At 39.3% G+C, this 21149-nt stretch overlaps 2 protein-coding genes across 7 annotated transcripts in view; both read left to right on the top strand.

The window, feature by feature from the left end:
* Positions 1-2100, top strand: part of CFAP206 (cilia and flagella associated protein 206) — a 31848-nt gene extending 29748 nt beyond the window's left edge. For all 6 annotated transcript variants that reach the window (XM_046676505.1, XM_046676508.1, XM_046676503.1 and 3 more), the window contains one exon: positions 1631-2100. In XM_046676505.1, the coding sequence (XP_046532461.1) occupies positions 1631-1861 (231 nt within the window). In that variant the 3' untranslated portion in view covers positions 1862-2100. The remainder of the gene's footprint in view (positions 1-1630) is intronic.
* Positions 2101-8217: 6117 nt separating this feature from the next.
* SLC35A1 (solute carrier family 35 member A1) overlaps positions 8218-21149 on the top strand; it is a 28388-nt gene continuing 15456 nt past the window's right edge. Inside the window, exons 1-2 of the mRNA XM_046676632.1 lie at positions 8218-8352; positions 13524-13701. Coding sequence (XP_046532588.1) covers positions 8337-8352; positions 13524-13701 — 194 coding nt within the window. The 5' untranslated portion in view covers positions 8218-8336. The remainder of the gene's footprint in view (positions 8353-13523; positions 13702-21149) is intronic.

Here is a 21149-nt window from a genome sequence, read left to right as displayed (position 1 = left end):
GGCTATACCATCTAGGTTTGTGTAAGTACAGTCTGTGATGGTCGCACAATGACGAAATTGCCTAACGACACATTTCTTAGAATGTACCCCTGTCATTAAGCAACACATGACTGGTACTTTGTTCTTCAGGAATTAAGAGTCTAGCAAGTGACATCGATATACTAAAAATATTTCAGTACCTCTTGGTAAGTGGTACATAGCAGAAGCAAAATAAAAATTCTACTCAATTGACTTAGGTGATATTTTAAGTTGCTCTTGAGATACAAATAGGCAGAGGAGAAGAGGGAGAGATGGACGGACAGGATAGGAGAGGGGAAGGCGACGGCATCCGTCTGGACTGGAAATATTAGGAGAGTGGGATATTCAGTGGGGCTGCACTTCACACCGACCGAATTGTCTTTTTTTCTTCCTCAACCTTCACTTCATTCTGATTCCCACCTGAGACTTGATGATCCCCTATAACTGCATCATGTTGAAAGCCAACTCCCCATATATTACCAACATAACGTGCTGATGAGACAAGCTGAGTATATTGCTTACAGTCGTAGGGGGAACCACCACCTCAGCAGAGATTTGAACGTGTCTCAGAGGAGGAACAGCAAGTCAGAATTTATGGAGAATTTGAAGTTTCGTTGAAGGCAGGTCTTTCAGTGCCAGGGGTAGGTAGGAGGGTGGGAAGGGGGCTTGAAGTAGGTTGGGAAAAAATCATGAAAAAGCAGTCCAGCATTGATAGGGATAACAAGTGAAGATTTAGGAGGCTAGGGATGCAAAGAATGTTAGGGCCTAAACTTTGTGTTGATGCCTACTACTGAAGAGGTGATGCATCTTTTAGGATGTTCTGTAATGAATGCTTAAGTTATTTGCTTCGGCAAGAGTCTCTTGGAAGGGTAAAATTATGCTATGAGGACAACGGAGTAGGAAAGTCCTGTCAATGTAGACAGTAAGCTGCGTGTAGGGGAAGTAGTTTTGGTTCTTAATCACCTGCAGTATCTCAAAATCTGAAATGTGGCCTCGAATTTCAGGTCTCTTCCTCTTCACTCACATGCTCTAATGCCTTCTGAGTTTTTTTCTTGGACTTCACCATAACTTCAGTAACTCCTCCTCTCTTTTTATGAGCTCCTCCTTGCTTCCCAGCCTGAGTAATCTGTTTAACTTCATGTTTACAAGTAATCCATAAAAGGAGTCAACAAAATGTAGAATAATGTAAAATATAATCTGAAAACATAAGAACTTTTTATTTTAAAAGTTTTGGGTGAAGCTCATTTGAAAAAGACAATGGAAATCTTAAATTTTTTTCTTTTTAAAAAGCAAACCAAATATGGTTAAAAAATCCAAGTTGTATGAATCTCAAAGTATAACAATGAAGGAATTAGCAGATTAGATTAACAAATAATTGAGCTCACTGTAAATCTGAATCTATATGTTCTTTCTTTGGGTCTATTTTCAAAATTTTATATATTTTCCTCCTTGGCAAAGGATACTTATTTTCTATTATGTTCTAGATTTTCTAACATTCTAATGGTTTATGCTATGCTGTAGGTCTAATTTATTTGTGGATTGAGAAAAAAGGTTAAGCAGATATGATTTGTTCTTTTGAAAAATAATTCCTGTGTATTCTCTTTCTACTTAGGCCAATTTGCGTCAGAAAGTTACTCACTCAGTACAAACTGACCTTAGTCACATGAGAAGAGAAAATGGTTCGCAGGTGTACTCATCGAAGGATGCCAGCACGCAGTCCATGAAGGAGGGCAGCACCAGGGTGCCCAGGCCCCAGGTTTACATAGCTGGTCTCAGAGGGGGCCGGGCTAAAACCACCTGTGGAGTCAAGGTGAACTTAACTAGAGCTATTGATGAAACCTAATTTGAGGCTAATATTTTTTAACCTAATATTTTTTAAAGTAGACACCACCACATTATGAACAATGGCAAATAGTTAAAAGTATCTTTGCATCCAAGAAAATGTTAACTTTGTGGTGCTGGCACATTCATTGGTTGTGTGTTTCTTGGATTCTCACTGATATTCACTGTCAAACTGCTACAAAAAACTAAAAATTGTTTTCTGTAACACATTTTCCATTCTATTAAAATTGAAAAATAAAACTCTGTCCATTCATCTTTTATTTGTTAGAAAAAATTGACAGCATCAAGACTGAAATTATGATGCTATCTGGAAATTTTACATAAAATATGGATTTTTGCCCCTTGAAAAAATCAGAATACCTGGCAACACTTGGCCAGTAGTAGCTGTGCCCTTTAATAGACAGGCACTCCCAGTTCCAAGTCCTGCTGCCTTACAGGCCTCCCCCTCTGCTTCTTCGCCTTATTTACCTGACCTCGTAGGCAGTTGTGTTTAGGGCCCTTGTGAATGCCTGATAGCTAAATTTTAGAGCTTACATACTTCTAATACCAACTCATAGATAATAAAGGCTCCAAGATGGAGAGACTGTTAAACCTGCTTTAATAGCTGGGGGTCATTTATATTTAGCATATTTTTTCTGCCTAGGTGACTTTTACTAAGGTGTTTGTATAATTTGTCTTCTATGTAGGTTAAATGTTATTTATAATATGAATATGTTTCAAAACCCACTTTCCACAGATTTTATAAAGGTAAACATCAAACACACCTACTTCTAAGTTTTCATGATTTTCACACCTGTAGTTTAAAAGGATGTTAAAGATAGGCTGGCTGGCTGTTGAGGCAGGGCAGGGAGCTGTACCTGAAGGAGACGCGATGGTTAGAGCTAATACTAAAGTTTGCAAGATTCACGAATTTGATTTTATCTGTTCTATCAACCCTCATTTGATTCTGCAAGATTCCTAAACACAGAGAAGAATGACTCATAAGCCACAATTTGGGGTTATCAAGTTAAGGCTGAAAGTAAAATTGCCAAGTGAATGAAATACCAAATCCAACTTGAGAAGCTAAACTTAATATCAGAAAGTCACCTGGTAAGTACAAGAGAATCAGAGTGAAGGGACCTGGATCAAATGGTAAACTCATCCTCTCCCAGGACCTCCACCCTCTACCCAAGCCCCATGCTCTCTAAAGATTTCCAAGCACATGCTGAACCCAGTGTCGGAGGTCACCCCCATTTCAGCAGGTCACAGGCTGAACTCATTTTCTTTGCCAAACTTGTTTCTCCTTCTGAATATCCTTCTGTGGTCAGAGGCATCAACACCTACCCAGTAGCATAAATTAAAAACTTCTTGATTGTTTTTGTCTCACGGCCCTTACATTTAACGAGTCATTAAGCCCTGTTGATCTGGCTTGACTCATCTTTGGGATCCTGTCTTCCTACTCTCACCGCCACTGCTGGAGTTTAGGACTTAGTCCTATTACCTGACTTATCAGCATGATTTTTCTAACAAGTAAATCTGACCACGTCATCTGCCCCCTCCCCCAAACCTTCACTTCCCTTTGCTTAAAAACCAACAACTCTTTCCTGTTACCCAGGGGATCAAGTAAAACCTCCACATATTATGTAAGACTTTTCAAAATATATCTATTTTTATCTTCCAGTTTCATTTTCTGCCCCTCTCATGCTCTCTATACACACTGTACATATTAGGCAAATTGAACCAGAACTCTTCAAATATGTCCTGGTCTTTAATACCACCACTTTCTGCTCTTGCTTTTCACTCTGTCACCTGGAATGTACTTCACAGACACTCCCATGAAATTCTGTTTGTCTTCAAACAGGCTGATCAGGTTTTACCTTTTCAGGGAAAATTTTCCCTGTCACTTCTGAGAGAATTAATTTCTTCTTCCTTTGGATTTTGACTGGATTCCATTTATACTCGTATTATAGCACTTAAAGTAAATAGATGTGTATGTGTTTGTCTATATTCTTCCTGTTAGATTGTGAATTTCTTGAGATTTGAGCTGTGTGTTAGTCATTTTTATATCCCTGACATTTGGATAGTTTCTTGTTATATGAATGAATGAAAAAAAAAAAACAGGAATGAATGAAAGGACAAACTGGAAGCAAGGCGTTGGTCAAGTGATTATTTTACCAGTTAAGGGGGGAGTTGAAAAGAGTTGAACATCAAAATAGCTATTGGAAAAGAAGAGAGAGAAAAACAGAGAGGGAAATGGAGATTATTTTGGGGGAAGTGGTGGTAAATAAAACTGGATAAGCAGGGTTTGTGTAGCTTTTGTAGGACTTTGAAAGCCAGGCAGAGGACTATGTTGCTTTCCATAGTAGGACATTAGGAAACCACTGCAGATTCTTGAAAGAAGATGAATTGTGGGAGAGGGATTCTGGAGTGGGGAAGGTGGCTAGGAAGCTGTTGCAAGAACTAGGGCATGTGGTAATGGATGACATGATAAGGCAAAGGTGAGATTTAATGAAGGGGATCTCACATCTCAGGAAGGGAAAGTATGACCTTAGGGTTTCTACCCTAGGAGACCAAGGATAATTGGGAAGAGGAACTGTTTGGTCAAAAAAGATAACGTGTTCGGTACTAGAAAATTTGAGTTTAAGGGATGACAAAAATAGTAAGGCAGAGCCGGAATTTGAGCTGGATAGAGATAATTTGGGAGTTCAGCTCCAAGGGAATGGGGATGAAATGAGGAGGAAGAGACGAAATAAGATGGAGGAGCAGTCAGAAGAGTAGAAAAAGACATAAAGGAATCTCTGTTGTCATGGAAGTAAAGTCTAGGGCTGCTACTTACTAGCCGTTACTTAATATCTCTCTGCTGCAGTCTCTTCATCATAAAAGTTGGGATGATAATAGTTCCCAACTCATTGGGTTGTCAAGAGGATTAAATGGGTTACCACACATAAAGCATTTATATGGAAGAGCTTTGTCAATGTCAGCCAAGGGAGGAGAGAGTCTCCGATGTCTCATTCTACTGCACTCCCATCCTCATTTTCCCCACTTTCTATTTTCTAGCTCTCAGTAAGTGCCTAGAATAATGCTTAGCACATTATGGCTCTTAATAAATGTCTGATGAATGAACAAACGAGGATGAGGAAGGAGAAAAGGTCAATGGAGTAGGCAACTGCTGAGCTCTGTTTCAACAGAGTTGGCTTGAGTAGAAATAAGATTGCAGCAAATTAAGCAGAAAATCGTAGAAATAAGTACAGACTACATTTCAGGGACTGTTTGGCAGGAAAAGGAAAATGAGATTATGGTAACTAAAAAAGGAAACAGAGGCAAGGGAGAGTTAAGCCCAAATAAGAAATGTTTAGATATTGATGATTATTACTCATATTTACCTCTCCTAGTGAAGATATTCAATTTTACATCATCTCCTTGTGGTTTTTTATCTTCTCGGTTATAAAATGCAACAATTCTTCTGGCTTGTCTTTAGTAATATTACACCATAGGAAACAGTTCTTTTAAAATAACAATAACCTAGCAAATTGGTTTTGGATATTTAATAGCAGAATGAGAGTAAAATGCTTAAACTGTCAGGGAAACAATTGTGTTTAGGTATCTGCATTTATCTCCATGTTCTCATGGTTAATGGTTGACTATACTTTAAACTTTAGCACTTTTAATAATCTGTTCTATAGCTACCATATTTGATTTTAACTATAACCTCGTTAAGCCTTTTAGTATTTGCTTATTGCACAGGCTTTTTGTTTGATTAAATTCACACTTTTACTTTATTACCATTGGATAAAGTACTGGGCTTCCTTTTATACAATTCACTGAGACTAGGGTAGCTCTGATGCTTGAGAAGAGATAGAAAGGAGCAGGGCAAATACTGCAGCTTGATAGTGACAATCAGGAATATCAGTAGGGTCTCAAATGGCAACAGCAATAGCTGCCTGAGGCACTGTAAGGTTAGCTCATTATCAGGCAAATGACCTTGTGGTCCACATGTTGAAGGTTGCTGCTGCTTGCACTAACCAGGGTTGTACAGAAAGTTAGGCATAAATAAAAGAAACACATCAAGCCAAGAGTTTTTCCTCCAAGATTTAGGATAATTCAGAATGAGAAAGTAAAAATTAGCTCGAACTAAGAATCTAAATATCTGCTTGGCCATTCATTCAGCTGGGATAACAAGCAGAATTGCCAGCTGCAAAGTTAACAGGAAATATTTCTGCCAAGGATATGCTGCAGCTGTAAAGTATAACAACCACCCCTCTTTTGAGTGTCTAATTTATAACTCACTGAAAAATTTTGTTCTCTAAGTCATACACTATTTAGGAAACTTGCTGTTGAAATTCTATCAGTAAGAGTGAAACACCCCACTCTTACTGGGAGGATTTAAGTCACTTTGACACAAAGAAGCAGCCCCAATTTCCAACCTACGTGCAATCTTCATTTAAGGGGCTCCTGAATACAACAGTCCACATCTATAATAACTTTATAGTTTCCAAGAAACAGGATCCTGAGACTATTGTGCAGTCCAGATCTGATGGCGACTTCTTTACTCACAGCCCTGCTTTGAGTCTCTCAAAACACTGCTTCCTTTAAATTTCACCTGAGTCTGTCCTTCCCCCAATTCTATAACTCTATTTTCCTTTGTATCCTAAGATATCCCTGTTCCTCTGGTGTGTATTTTCCCTCACTGAAATGGGTCAATAATCCTGACTCTGACTATAGGTTTGTCCCTGGCAATCAAGTTGGGCTGATCAAGTTAGGACAAGAGGCATCAAAATCTAGTTAAGCTTCATGCCAAGAGAGTAGAAAGTCTTTGTGGACAACGAAAATTTATAAGAAAAGTAGAGTTCATCAGCATGATATGTTATGTGAACCAGAAATGCCACAAAAATGGCCCAACAGAATTTCACCCACCACCATAATTGTGATTAGTTCATGTGTGTGTGTGTGTGTGTGTGTGTGTGTGTAATGCTATCCTCCACCAGAAGGAACCAAAGTTCCTTGAATTATAGTTGATTCCTCAACCTAGGACGGAAGAATCAAGATTGGCCTGGAACCTCTTGTTGTTGTCAGAAATAAAAAATCTTGTGCAGACTTAAAGAAAGGAGTAGGCTTACAAGGGCCGTACTGGACAACCTGAGCATCAAAAAGAGAATAATTATAGTTAACTGAAGTAAGTTAAGACTATAATGATACCCCAAAATGGGAGGAAATAAACAAACTGTACAAAGCACTAGCTGTAAAACAAAAGGAAGGTGTGAGAGAATATTTTCAATTTTTAAAATTAATTTCAAGGACACATATGAGTTTTCTGTTTAAGTGTATGTATAAGAACATACACTGGAACTGAAGAATTAATTCCACAAGTGGGAATGTACCAATTACAAGAAGAGCTGGTTAGCACCAGCAACCACACATACAACTAGGTAGATGGAGGGTCCAACATATTTCAAAATGAGATTAATCAAATGTCTAACTCTACAAAGTTAGCTGTGATGCTAATAAAGCACGCAAAATTTTCCAATAGTGTTAATAGAATAGATATATCTAAATGTATATTAACGATAAGACAATGGCATATAACTAACCACTCAAAACTCTAAAGTCATTTTGTGGAAAGATCATGCTATAGAACGTGTAGGCTGCTGAACATCTCACAATCTTGTACCCCTGTTCTTGTAAGGGCTGAGGTACCTTTATTGTATTTTTAACCAATCCACATATCTTGAAAGCCTTTTATTTTGCCAATGAATTATTTCTAACATCGTTTTTGCTAATATCCTCTAGTGAAAGAGGAGATTATAGCCGTTGAAGTAAATGCCTGTTGACACGTCTAATACTTTTGAAGATTTTTCAATGTGTGAAGATCACATAGTTACAGTGTCTGGCTGGGTAAATATAATCAATGGCAGTGCTGACGATTAAGGACACAGGCACAAGACTGCTGAACAATATGTAATATAAATTATATTAAGTTTAAATAAGAGGTAAGGTAATGGAAGGTAATGAGCGAGGCAGAAGTTATAAAAGCTGCTGAACGTAGTTCCTGTTACTTTATGAGTTCTGGGAGCTTCTACAACAGCTTTGACAGTTATGAATCACGGTCTAACCTCAAATCCTTATTTGCTGCCCAATCACCTCAGTGAGGACTACAATTCCCAGAAGGCAGCGCTCCCTCCCTTGACTCGGCTTCCTCAGCCGGTCGGGAGTTGTAGTTTACAGAACAACGCCTTCCAACCGAGTTTTACGCACTTGTCAGCAAGGACTCGGTCGTAAAAACCTCTCTTCTATCTGGTCTTCCCATTTTCGGGAGTAGCTCGGATTCCAGAGCCTAATTTTCGAGCTTGGCTGGGCGGGAGGTGGAGGGCTGGCCGGCCGGCGAGGCGCTCTAGGCCGAGGGGTGTCGTCTCTATGACCGCGGGAGGCGGTCCCCGGTGTCCGGCGCAGGGCGCGCGGAGGGGGCGCGCGTCAGTTCCGCGCGGGGCTGTCGGGGGACGATGGCCGTCCCAAGAGGTGAGGCCGTGGCTGCCGGGCAGGGGAGCCCGCGGGGGGCGGGGGCCGGCTAGCGTCAGCGCGTGTTCGCGCCTGCCGGCGGCCGAGACCCCTGCGCGCCCGCGGGGCCCCGGAGCCGGGCTGAGGCGGCGGGCTTCGGGCGTTGGTGTGGAGCCCTCGCCGGTCAGGGAGCGCGGGGCAGTGGGCTCCCGCTGCGGCTGCTGCCCCGGGGCCGGCTCCGCGCAGGGCAGGACGTCGGCCCGAGGCCGCCGGCCTCCGGGAGCTGGCGGTGGGTGGGAACCGAACCCCGACAGGTCCGGGCCGCGGCGTCCCCGGAGCGGGCTGGACCGCATCGCCCCGCGGGAGGACCGCATCTCTCCCGCGCGCCTGCCCTGCGGATGCCCGGGGGCTTGGGGGCATGCTCGGTGTCAGAGGCTGGGCGGCGGCCGGGCCGAGGGACAGCCGCGGAGAGCGTCACCGGGCACTGGAACGGCACTGAAGCCGGAACGGGACGGAGACGGCAGTCGTTAACAGAGTGCCTCCCGAGGAGGGTGCTGTATGTAGTGAGAAGGGACACATTCGTATTTGGGGTAGAGGGTGAGAGACATCCCCCGTCGCCCAGGGATGGCACGTCAGAGTAATAATACTTGATGACTAACTGCCGTTTCGTGAGGGTGAGTCTGAATAACTCCGCAGCACTTTTGTTTTGCTCAGCGTAGTAAGTTAGGACCAGAGCTGAATTTCTGGACCCTAGAGCAGTAGCTAGGGGAGACTGGGCCCCGCCCGGGTTCTTTCTCCACCCTTCTCTCATAGAACACTTGGCTTCACCTCTGAGCTCAATGTTGAGCAAATATTTAAAGAATAGGTTTCTGCATAGATGCCGGATGATCTTCCTGTTTGGGGAGCCACGTTGATCATTCAAGCCCTGCCCAGGGGCATTGTCTGCAGGTGCCTGTGCTTCTCTCATGCATTCTCCCATTTCAAATAAGTCCAACCTTAAGAGTCTTTTTGTAGCAATACAGGAAGTAAAGGGGAAAAAAAAATAGAATTGTTTTGATAACTAACATAGAATGGGGACCAGCAAGATTAATGATGAGCGAAACTTCAAAATTACAGAAGTCAAATCATTATCTGAAATAGTTACAATTTATAGATTTAGACCTATTGCCAGTGCATAGTTGTTGTGCCTTAGTCATGTTATGGCCACTAGAAATGTGTAATACTAACAAAATAGCAGTTTCCATAGCTTCCACGTCTTCCCCAGAGGGCTTCTTTATCTGGGACCTCCTGAATTTCCAGGTTCTCAGGTATTACAGATAATGTCCCTGTCAGGACAGGGAAAATCCCCTTTTTTCCCTTCTTGTCTTCTTATGGTTGGACTACTAACAAAATTGACACAAGACCAGATTAACAGGAGAATAATCCAGTTTAATACGTACAGATTGGAGATCATAGAGAAATGATGCTTGAAGAGTGAACACAGCAGGCAGTATATCTATCTTTTACACAAAGAAACCATAAATTTGTGGGGGATGACAGGGCAAAGAAACCTAGATGTGAGGCACGTAATTAGTGAGGAATTTCTGCAGAGTATGTGTTGGTGTTGCAATCCAATGTATACATCAGGATAGATGCGGAGAGGGCTGATGGCCACTCTGAGTTTATTATAACCAACGTTTCAATCTATACATAGCTTACATCTGTTAAACATACTCAGGTGTTCTGGACAAGGTAATTAGCGAATGCCAAGAATTCTCAGTGATTTCTCAAGGAGCCCTCCCTCGGCCTCTGTTTTGATATTATCATGTTATTGCTGTATTCGTATATTTTATCTCGGAGCATGCAAGACCTCCTAGGCAGCGGCCCCTCCTGCTCCCGATATCGGGTCTCCATCTGTGCCCCCAGGTGACTGTGCCTGGCTTAGGTTGCCCCACCCTGGAGGTCTTACCCGTCGTTGGCTAACTGGCCTTCTCACCTCTGGGTCTCAGTTTGTTGGCAGGCCTTTTCCAGTGATTATTAACCCCTCCTGTGTCAGGGGCGGCTACAGTATAGGCTTGAGATAGTAAATTATCAAGGTTTGTTTATGTGGCTTCTTGCCCTGAATCCCCCAGCTCTGGTGATAAGGATGCGGGGCGAGCTCATTTCTCATGGAAGATTGATTTCCTGCTTTCAGGGACACAGAACCAGGAGGGTCAGAATGCCCTTTTTGCTTCTCAAGTAACTTTAATTCAAGATAATCAATATGCTATTATGGGATATTTTGGGGTGGCCTGCCCTAGGCCCCAACGTCCCCTTTAAAATATAGTAAAATATACCTGAAAAAAATAACTTCAGACTGTAAATTTCTTTGGAGCTGCATTTTCCACACAGAAACAGATAATTTGTGGGAGCTAATGGGAACTTTGTGAGAAGCAGAAAACAGTGCAGAAGTGCCAGTTCAACAGTGCAGTTGACTTGTGGGCTAGGTGTACAGTTACTGGCCTTGGGCGTGATTTGAATACTGAGCAAAATTTACATCGATTATGTGTCATGGACTTTTGATACTACCCTGAAAAAATTGAAATTGCTAATAATTGAAATTTCATACTGGAGAGTTTGTTAATAGAGTAAACAGGAAATGTTTTGATCTAATGTTAAACTGAAGTTAGAGAAAATAATACTTAAAAGCATTAAGTATTTTTTAAAAGTTTATATATGTTTTTAAAATGGTATTCCATACCAAGCCCTGTATGTTTTACAAATATCTAAACTTACTTAATTACTCTTCCATTTAGATCAGTAGTTATTTTCGAGAATATAATAGATATTCCCATATAATCACTATGCAAATGGGTATACTTGTAAAGTTGGTGACAATAATAATTCTAGGTCAGAATATGTTTGTAGGCTGTAAATATTTGGTTTAGTGTTTAAACATCCACTATACTGTTTTTGGAATCAGGAATGTATATAACAGCTAAAATAAAGTAGTTTTTGCTTGGCAGTCCTACCTCTCTTGTTTATGAAACTGTGGATAATCTGGGACATGGGTTGGCAAACTTTTTCTGTAAAGGGCTGGATGGTCTCTATCATGACTACTCAACTCTGCTGTTGCAGGGCAAAGAAGTAGTCATAGACTGTTAGGAAACAAATGAGCGTGGCTGTGTTCCAATAAAACTTTATTTATGGACACTGAAATTTGAATTTCATACAATTTTCACTTGTCACAAAAGGTTATTTGGTTATTTTAAAACGTTTTTTTCAGCCACTTAAAAATGTCAAACTGTTCTGAGCTTGTGGGCCATATGAAAAATGAGATGAGCTGTAGTTTGCTCACCCTTATCTGGAAGATGGGAAGTGCTTCTGCTGTAGAATACAGGTGTTATTGCTGTTTGTTTTTGAAATCATACATTTTTCCCTGTGTAGGAAAGTTTTAGAACAAAGGAAGTATTGTAGTGATTGCCTTCACTTCCTTTTACATGAACATTGCTTTTTGGCTCCTCAGGTCTTTTGGAAAGAAAGTTTAGGCAGATATAAGCTCTATTTCTTCTGTTATACCGTATTACTTCTTAGTTGAAACCTGATGTAATTTTTAAAATTTGCCTACAATTTACAAATAATTCTTTAATTTACTCAGGGGAAAATATTTATGTCAAAGGACCTATTTTCTTGTAAATTCCTACCTTACCATATCTAAAGATAATTTCTTTGAAACTCCTATTTTCTGTCCCTATGAAAGTCGTCTTTGAATTGTGGTTAGGCTCCCAAAGCAGAGAAGAGCAGCATACTTAACGCAAGGATGTAGTTACAGGAGCAGTCCAGAGTCACCCTGTGTCCCTCTGTTTCTTAACCCAGGTGGTCAAAGTGTGGCCCACAGGCCAAATCCAGCCTGTCGCTTATTTCTCTATGGCTCAGAGCTAAGAATCGTGTTTACAGACGGACATTTTTGATTGATTTGTTGGAACACTAACTTTGAAGACCAATGAAGTGAAATGTTACCCCTCAAAAAGAATTCCATTATTCTCCATAGTAGACCTATATTACAAAGCATTGTACTCAATTACTATATTTTGAATTTGTCAAAAAAATTGTGAGACTTTTTCTCTCTTGTTACCTAAATACCTACGTGATATCCTTGATTTTACCTTCTGGCCTGAAAAGTCTAAACTATTTACTGTTAGCCTTTTACAGAAAAAATTTGCTGATTCCTGTTTAACCTGAGCCTGAAGATTTGAAAGAAGATTAAGGAGTGCTGGGGGATGAGTGGTGGGAGATGTAGAAACCGTTTGAGCCTTGGGTGGTGGCAGTATCGGAGCAGGGCTGGGAGTGAGGAAGTATGAGGGAGACCTGTACCCCAGTGCTCGCAGTTTTGTTGAAAGTGCTGGACTGGCGCTGCCCGAGTTGGCTGCTGCTCAGATATACTTGCCAGCAGTTCTTAAATTGAGTGTGTGTAAGTTGTATGTATTTCCTGCATTTCAAGTTTTACAGCACTTCATTCTTAATACTCTCCTTTGTGTTATGAAAATTTTTTTTTTTTGAGGGAGACTGGCCCATCTTCCTCTACTTTTCTATGTGGGACACCACCACAGCATGGCTTGACAAGAGGTGCATAGGTCCGCACCTGGGATCCGAACCAGCGAACCCCGGATTACCGAAGTGGAACGTGTGAACTTAACTGCTGTGCCAGTGGGCCGGCCCCAAAATATTTTTTGTATAATGCTATGAAATGAGAGGCCAGATGATTTATTTTTTATTGTGATGAAGTTCTATATTAAGCTCCACTTTTATCACTCAATAACTCCTTTTATTTTCTTTCTGCTGTCTTTAAATTTAGAATATATATTGCTGTAATTCTGTTTATCCTGCTTTTGTGCTTTGCTTTCATAAGTTTGAATTACAAAGATATATAAAATATGTAATTTATAACATCCCAAACTAGAGTTGGTATACCACATAATCTTGCAATTGAGGCAATCCTCAGGAACAAAATCTGTCCCTAACAGTTGGTATTTAAAGTCAGTTGTATTTGCTGTATGTATGTTTGTTTGTGTTCATGTAATTGGAAAGTATTGTTTTGAAATAAATTTTTAAATATCATGGAATGTAAAATATTTTGTGCTTGAAATTGGAAAGCATTTTGAAGTATAATGTTGACTAACTTATATACATAATATTGTCTACTAAATAATATCTTTTTTGCACATATTTTCCAGAAAATGTCAGTTTATTATTCAAGTTATACTGCTTGACAGTGATGACCCTGGTGGCTGCAGCTTATACCATAGCTTTAAGATACACAAGGACATCAGACAAAGAACTCTACTTTTCAACCACAGCCGTGTGTATCACAGAAGTTATAAAGTTATTGCTAAGTGTGGGAATTTTAGCTAAGTGAGTATAAATACTTTTTAGTGTATTAAATTATTATTTTTCCACTTAGTTAAGGTATTTTCTTTATTAGAAAGTTCAAGCTACATCTTTATATGTTTGATTGCTCTAGAGCAGTGTTTCTTGACTCAGGGCGATTTCACTCCCTAGGAGATATTTTTGGTTGTTCCAATTTGGAGGATGCTACTGACATCTAGTGGGTAGAGGCCAAGGATGCTGCTCAACATCCTACAATGCACGGGCCAACCCTCCACAACGAAGAATTATCCAGCCCCAAATATCAGTAGTGCTGAGATTGGAGAACTTTGCCCTAAAGCAGAGGTTGGCACACTGTAGCCCATGGGCCAGATCCAGCTTGCTGCCTGTTTGTTCCCAACAGAGACTGTATGGCTCACAAAGCCTAAACTAGTTGCCATTTGGCCCTTACAGAAAAAATTTACTGACCGCTGTTCCAGAGGAATATAATGATAATAGTTAACATTTCGTGCGTGTTTCCTGTGTTAAGTGCTAGGCACTATGCTAAGTGCTTTTCACTAATGATCTCATTTAGTCTTTATGCATTTTTTAGGTAAATACTATAATTACCCCTGTTTTGCTTGTATAGCATCTGAAGTTCTTCAGTCCTACCCTGTTAATATGTGGCAGCACTGGGCTTTGCATCTGTAACATCATAAGGGAATCGTTTTAGCTCAGGATGGTATATGAGAGGGGGTTAAGAAGAGGGCTTTGCAGTGACACAGACCTGATTTTAATCTGAGACTTACTGGAATTATGACTCTGCACACATTTCTTAACCTCTGTAAGCTTTAGTTTCTTCATTTTTTAATTGGAGAAAATAATATGGGGGTGTGAGAATTAAGTAAAATCCTGTAGGAAATTACTTGGGGAAAGAGTTATGAGATGGGGACCCATCTGGGTCATGTGGTCAGGTGAGAATTCATACAGGTTTAAGATGTGAGTTGGTGAGAGTGGGGAACCAGTGAGGAATAGCATGTGTGCAGGCTTTTAGGTAGAAACAAAATACATTAAAACACTTTTAAACTTCATTTAACAAATATTTATTGAGTGATTTCTATGTGGCAGTGTTATAAGAGGAGCTGGATATACAGGTATGAATGAAATACATATGGTTTCTGCTTGCGTGCAACTTAGGTTTAGTGGAAGAGACAAAATAAACCAGTAAACACACACATGATTACAAATAACGATGTGAAAAAAATACTCTAAAAATGGTTTGGGGAGGGAAAAAAAGAACAGAAAAATAACTTGAGGCTAGATACTGTGACAGCCTACCTTGTTAGGTTGCAAGTAGGGTAAAATCTCAGGCCTTTCACAGTTTCTTACTTCAGATTCATTTTTATGGAAATTTAGCTTTCTTTAGGAGATTCTTCATTCTGGATAATGTCAGATAAATGAGACGCTTTAAAAGGCGATGTTCCAAAGGCACAAGGCTCTGTTTAAAACCCCAGAACAACTTCCATATAACAACCTAAGAGTTAGTAACCTAACAAAATTTAAGGTTTAGCTTCTTTTAAGACAAATATAGGGTTATGGTAAGAAGAGAGACAGGGGAACACATTTCTTCTCTTTATTCCCAGACTTCCATAAGGAGGAAAAATTTTGACTCAGAAATGAACTAGGACTGTCAAGCATGAAATCAGTTACTTTAAACTGTAAGATCAAATCATGGGTCAATTGTTTTGTAACCATTACGAATTTCTAAAAACCAGTGTGCAAAAACAATGAGGTCTTTGGTGTAACTCAGCAGTTGGGCTTGTGTTCTGTCAAGCTACCTGCATAGACTTTTTGTTTTATTTCAGTGCTTTTCCAGCTTTGCATTGCTTGTATATAGTATTTCTTATTCTTCAGCTATTTGATGTTACGGATATGGTCAGTTGTAGTTTGTTTTATGGAAATTTTTTGGAAATTATATCAACTAAAAGCACAAAAATTTCTAAAAATTCACCAGACAAATAATTGTGATGAAATAGCAACAGTGTGGAAAACCAAATCCTGTACTTCATCATCATCATCACTAAGTAGTTGCTGTCTGTCACCAGCATAGTGTAGAGGCTCACAAAAAAAAGAATCATGACGTACCGAGTTTTGGTGGTTGGCATTTGATAGTATATGGCTAACAAGAATTTGGCTGTGAAGAAGAATCATTTAAAACACATGGAGTTTCTAAGTGGAAAAACCACTGGAAAAAAGTTTACAAAACATGAAAGAAGTGAAATGCATTTGAAACTACTGGATTTTGAAGTGAATATAATTTTTATGGAGAAACGTTGGCAGATTATGATGTGCTTATTCAAAACACATTGGCAGAAACAGAATACCTGCTATTCATAGCAAGGAAATATTTTGTTTCTTGCAAGAAATGGTTGACTTTTAGAGGGCATCTGTAAAAATGTTAACTTCTTGGAATGGTAAAAGAGTGAAAGATAAAGAATTATTTCCACCTATGAGGTATTTCATATATGTGTGTGTATGTGTGTGTGTGTAACAGTATAATGAGAAACCACAGAACTAATATAAAGAGGAACACATAATAATAAGTGCAGTATGTTTAGACAAAGGGAAGTCACCTTGTTTACGAAATATCAAGAGTCAGTCTGCTCTGAGGCAGCATCCTAGAATTTTACGTTGGACCTGTATTAAGCAGGCTAGGGGAAGCATAGCCTCAGTCAGTGCCCACATTAGAACCTTCAGGTCCCAGGAGTTTAAGCGGAGGCAGTTGGAGCTCCAGGCTTAGTTCATGGCGGCCCTTTGGAGATCTCAAGTCTAGTCACTCATCTCTTGTGTGAGAACTTCGAGCCTGGAAAGGAACTAATTATTGTAATCTCTGTCTAAGGAATCTGACCTGACCAAATGGATCAGCAAGGTTCCAGACCCATGTTTTATTTTTTAATTAATTAATTTATTTTGAGGAAGATTAGCCCTGAGCTAATGTCTGCCACCCATCCTCCTCTTTTTTGCTGAGGCAGACTGGCCCTGAGCTAATATCTGTGCCCGTCTTCCTCTACTTTATATGTGGGATACCTACCACCGCATGGCTTGATAAGCGGTGTGTAGGTCCGCACCCAGGATCCAAACTGGCGAACCCCAGGCCACTGAAGTGGAACATGCAAACTTAACCGCTGTGCCACTAGGCCACCCCCTCCAGACCCATGTTTTAAATGAAAGGCCAGTCTCTGTCAGGATTTGAGGTGGTAGGGAATTTCTATACCTAGGGAATCCTATTCGGACAGAGACATGATGGCAATCTAGGTCAAAAGGCTGAGACCCCATTCCCTGGGGTAGGAGTATGGGTTGCATCCCGAGGCATGGGTTTGCTGGTATTGTAAAACTTCTGTAGGCTGAAACACTGAAAGGCAATAGCTTAATTTTAATCCCAGATCTTTTCTTTCCCCTACTTATTTATAATATTTAACAAAGAGCTAATTAAAAAATTATAAATGGAATTCACTTGAAATTTTTCTCCCTGATGTGTTTAGGATATTTAACTTCTTAGAAGATTCACAGACTTGTTTCAGTGAGGAGTGCCTAATACATATTGGGGCAGCAAAGATCATGGATTTCATTTACATTTCTTCAGCAAAAAGTAAAAACACATCTTTCAGATTGTGGTAAAAGAACGGAAGGCAGAGAAATGCATACCTTGTTGTGATCTCAAGGAAAACTGGGCGATAAATATGAGGAACATACTTAAAATATGTTGTTGCCATAATATATAAAGTTATGTTAAAATCGCCTGAGAAAAACCAAAGAATAATACCTCTTTTGGGGACTATTGTGAAAAATGAATGTTTGAAAACCTAATGAGCAGATATCTAACTTCTTTTCTTTAGAAAGCAAATAACTATACTCTAAAATAACAACAGTTAATCCCTGTCAAAATGTGTTATGTAAAGAGCCAAACATCCTCTTTTAAGATTGCAGCAACTAAATTTGCTGCCTTCAGACGCTCAGGATTGTTGCTATTGAGAATGGCAGGCTGCCAGTGGGATGGGACTGAGGAAACGTTCTTTCCCGTCTCCCATTAGAAACAGGTGAGGGAACCTGCAGGTAAATACAGCTAATTTTTATTTCATTCTCGTACCTCTGTTTGCCATAGCTGTTTCATCTTCTATGATGAGGAATCTTAGGCTGAGGGAAGTTTTAATTTGCCAAAGCTACCTAGAAAGTGATTGGCAGTGATCAAGTTCCCTGATCTCTAATTTTCTAATCATGCGCCTTTCAGAACAGTGAAATAATTGAGCAGTTTTTTGATGAGCAAGGATAAAGATAACCATTGCTGTAGCATTGTTAGACATTTCAGCAATTTTCAATAATTTTATTTTTTGTTTTCTCTTATTTTAAATTTTTATTTCCAAGTAACATTTTCCCATGTGTGTTTTATCATATTCTTTCTATGTATGTATGTTTGTGTGTGTATAATTTTTTTAAACTGTTTGAGTATCTTTTACACAAGTTGTCCCTTTGTCTCTAAATTCTTTAGTGCATATTTCCTAAAAACAAGGACATTCTCCTACATAATCACAAAATATCAAAATTGAGACATGAGTATTGATACAATACTATTACGTAATTCACAAGGCTTAGATAAATTTTATCAATTGTCCATTAATGTCCTTTAATAGTCAGATAATCACACTTTACATTTAGTTGTCATATCTCCAGCTTCCTTTAACTTGGAACAGTTCCTCCATCTTTGTTTTTCATGTCTTTGACATTGTGGAAGAGCATAGTCCATTTATTTTGTAGAATGTTCTCAAATTTATGTTTGTTGAATGCTTTCGTATGAATAAATCTAGAGTCCCTGTGTCCTGTCATGTCCTCCCCCTCCCCCCAGGAATGTCATACAAATGATGTGTTCTTCTCAGTGCAGCATGTCCTGAGGCACATAATATCTATTTGCCCTATTACTGGTGATTAAACTTTGATTTCTTGATTAAGCTAGTGCCTGCTGCGTTTCTCAACATAAAGTTACGAGTTTTCTCTTTGAATTAATAAATACCTTGTGGAGAGATATTTTGAAACCAAGTAAATATCCTGTTTCTCATCACACTTTCACTGGATAGTTTTATTGTCCATTGATGTTGCCAAATGGTAATTTCCTAATTCCATCCTTCCCTGTACATTTATTAGTTGGCATTCTACTCTAAGACACTTTCCCTTCTATCCCCTTCTCCCTCTCCGTGTCCCTCTCAGCATGGATTTGTGGATTATTTTGTTGTATGGGCTGGAATCCATTATTATCTTTATTTATTTTGATGCTCAAATTGTCTCAGATTCAACAGTGGGATCTTCAAGCTTCCTCCTGTTTCTTATTTACATATTTCCATCAATCTTTAGCAGTTTCTTTTTAGCATAGCAGGATGTTCAAGGCTTATTTTGTACTTCTCTGTCCGAGTCCTGAAAGCATACATTTCTGCAAGAAGCCTTGTTCCTTCCCCCCTACCCGCCCCAGAATAGTGTTTAAGAAATCAGAATCTAGACACCAGGTATGCACATTGCTCCCAGGGGGTCATTGCTTCTAGGCCCTTCCAGCAGACAGAGCAAGGAAATAAATACACGTGTGTACATACACACCTACCTATTTCTGTATTTCTGTCCATGTAGAGATATGCATGTGTGTATGACAGTGGAGTATATATTGCTTGACACCTACAGTTCTGATCCAACACCACAGAGGTCATCATAACCTTCTCCTTTTCCATATTTGTTCCCTTCTCCAGTGGTGAGGAGTCTGGCACCCCTTATCCTCCACATAATTTATGTATTTGCTCAGTTCTGGAATACATAATAGTTACTTTCAGAATTTCTAACATACAGCTGTGAAAAAACACACATACTAACTAAAATTCAGTATTTCTATGTAGTTCTTTTTGCTGTTAGTTTTAGAGCAAACAGTAAAAAGACTAGGTTTTAGAATACTTGGCTTAGTTCTCCTTTTCTCCTTCAGTGTAATTCTGTTATTCATTGTAAAAACTGAAAGGTTTTTTGGTTTTTGTTTGTAATTAATTTTGGGCTTTCTCCTTATCTTTGTTGATTTTACTTAAAATTTCCAGTAACTTTTGGAATGTGAAAGTATGCTTATCAATCAGAAGTTGTTAGAACTGTTACAAAAAAGGGGGAGTGGGAAAGAATTAATGGATAGCTACTTTGATAAATAAGGTTTAAGTTTGTGTGGTCTGATTAATTGGTGAGTTCTAGTTACGTGCACAAGACTGTGGGGCACTGTGTGTGTATATGGTATACACTGTGCTCTGCTTTACTTTATTTTCACTTGATGTTTTATCTTAGAGATGGTTCCACGTCCGTACATAGAAACCTGTCTCATTCTTTTTAAGAGCGGCATGGTATTCCATCATATGGACATATTATATCTACCAGTCTCTCTTAATGAGCATTTGGGTTATTGACAGTCTTCTGCTACAAAACAAAGATATAATACACTGTTGTACACATGTATGTTTATACAAGATCACTTAAATTGCAAAGGAAATTACTAAATCCTATTTTTGGGGATGGGAGTGGATTAGCAGTTTGATGTTGCAAAAGTTCTATATGTGAATAAGTTGGTTTTTTAAATATTTGAATTATATGTTACCAATTTCTAAGTTATAATCTGATTGAAATAAAACAATATAACATTTAAGGATTTTTTTTAATACAACTAATTACTACTACAATTCACAGGAGAATTGCTGGTTAGCTGTGTTAGCTATAAAAACTGACAGTTTAGATTTAAATCTGTCATTCGTACTGTGAAGAGAGGGAAGTGAAAACACTTTCATGGTGTCATAGAACAAAGTCAGCTTTTTGTTGCTTGCTATCTACCACAGTCTATAAAAACTAAATAAACCTAGCAGATGTGTAAACGTACACATCCTTTGGGTGTGTTTAGTCATAAACCAAATGAATCATAAATCTTTAAACTACTTATCCATATAAGACTGGAGAAAATTATTTTACTATTTTGCAGTATTCTCTTGAATAATTAATGTAGCTGTCAAATACTTATGGTTATAGATTAGCCAGTCCTATTCAATTTCTCTTGCTGGGTTTACATTTTGTCTGCCTCTTTGTACCCATGCTGTAATGGGTTTAGGGTTATGGAGAAGAAATAAAAGTCACGTACCTTATGTGATGCGTATTTTGGTCCTCAGATGACCGTATTGGTTTTTATACCTGGTCCCCCAAGTCTTCTATGTAAGTGAATTATACTTAACTATGCAGATGATAAATTTGTAAATAAGATTTAAATTTCTTTTTTTTTTTTTAAAGATTTTATTTTTCCTTTTTCTCCCAAAGCCCCACTGGTACATAGTTGTGGGTCCTTCTAGTTGTGGCATGTGGGATGCTGCCTCAGCATGGCTTGATGAGCGGTGCCACGTCCACGCTGAAGATTTGAACTGGCAAAACCCTGGGCTGTGAAGCGGAGT

The sequence above is a fragment of the Equus quagga genome, chromosome 11, assembly GCF_021613505.1.
Source record: "Equus quagga isolate Etosha38 chromosome 11, UCLA_HA_Equagga_1.0, whole genome shotgun sequence".
NCBI lineage: Eukaryota > Metazoa > Chordata > Mammalia > Perissodactyla > Equidae > Equus > Equus quagga.
This window is presented reverse-complemented; position numbering and strand designations above follow the sequence as displayed.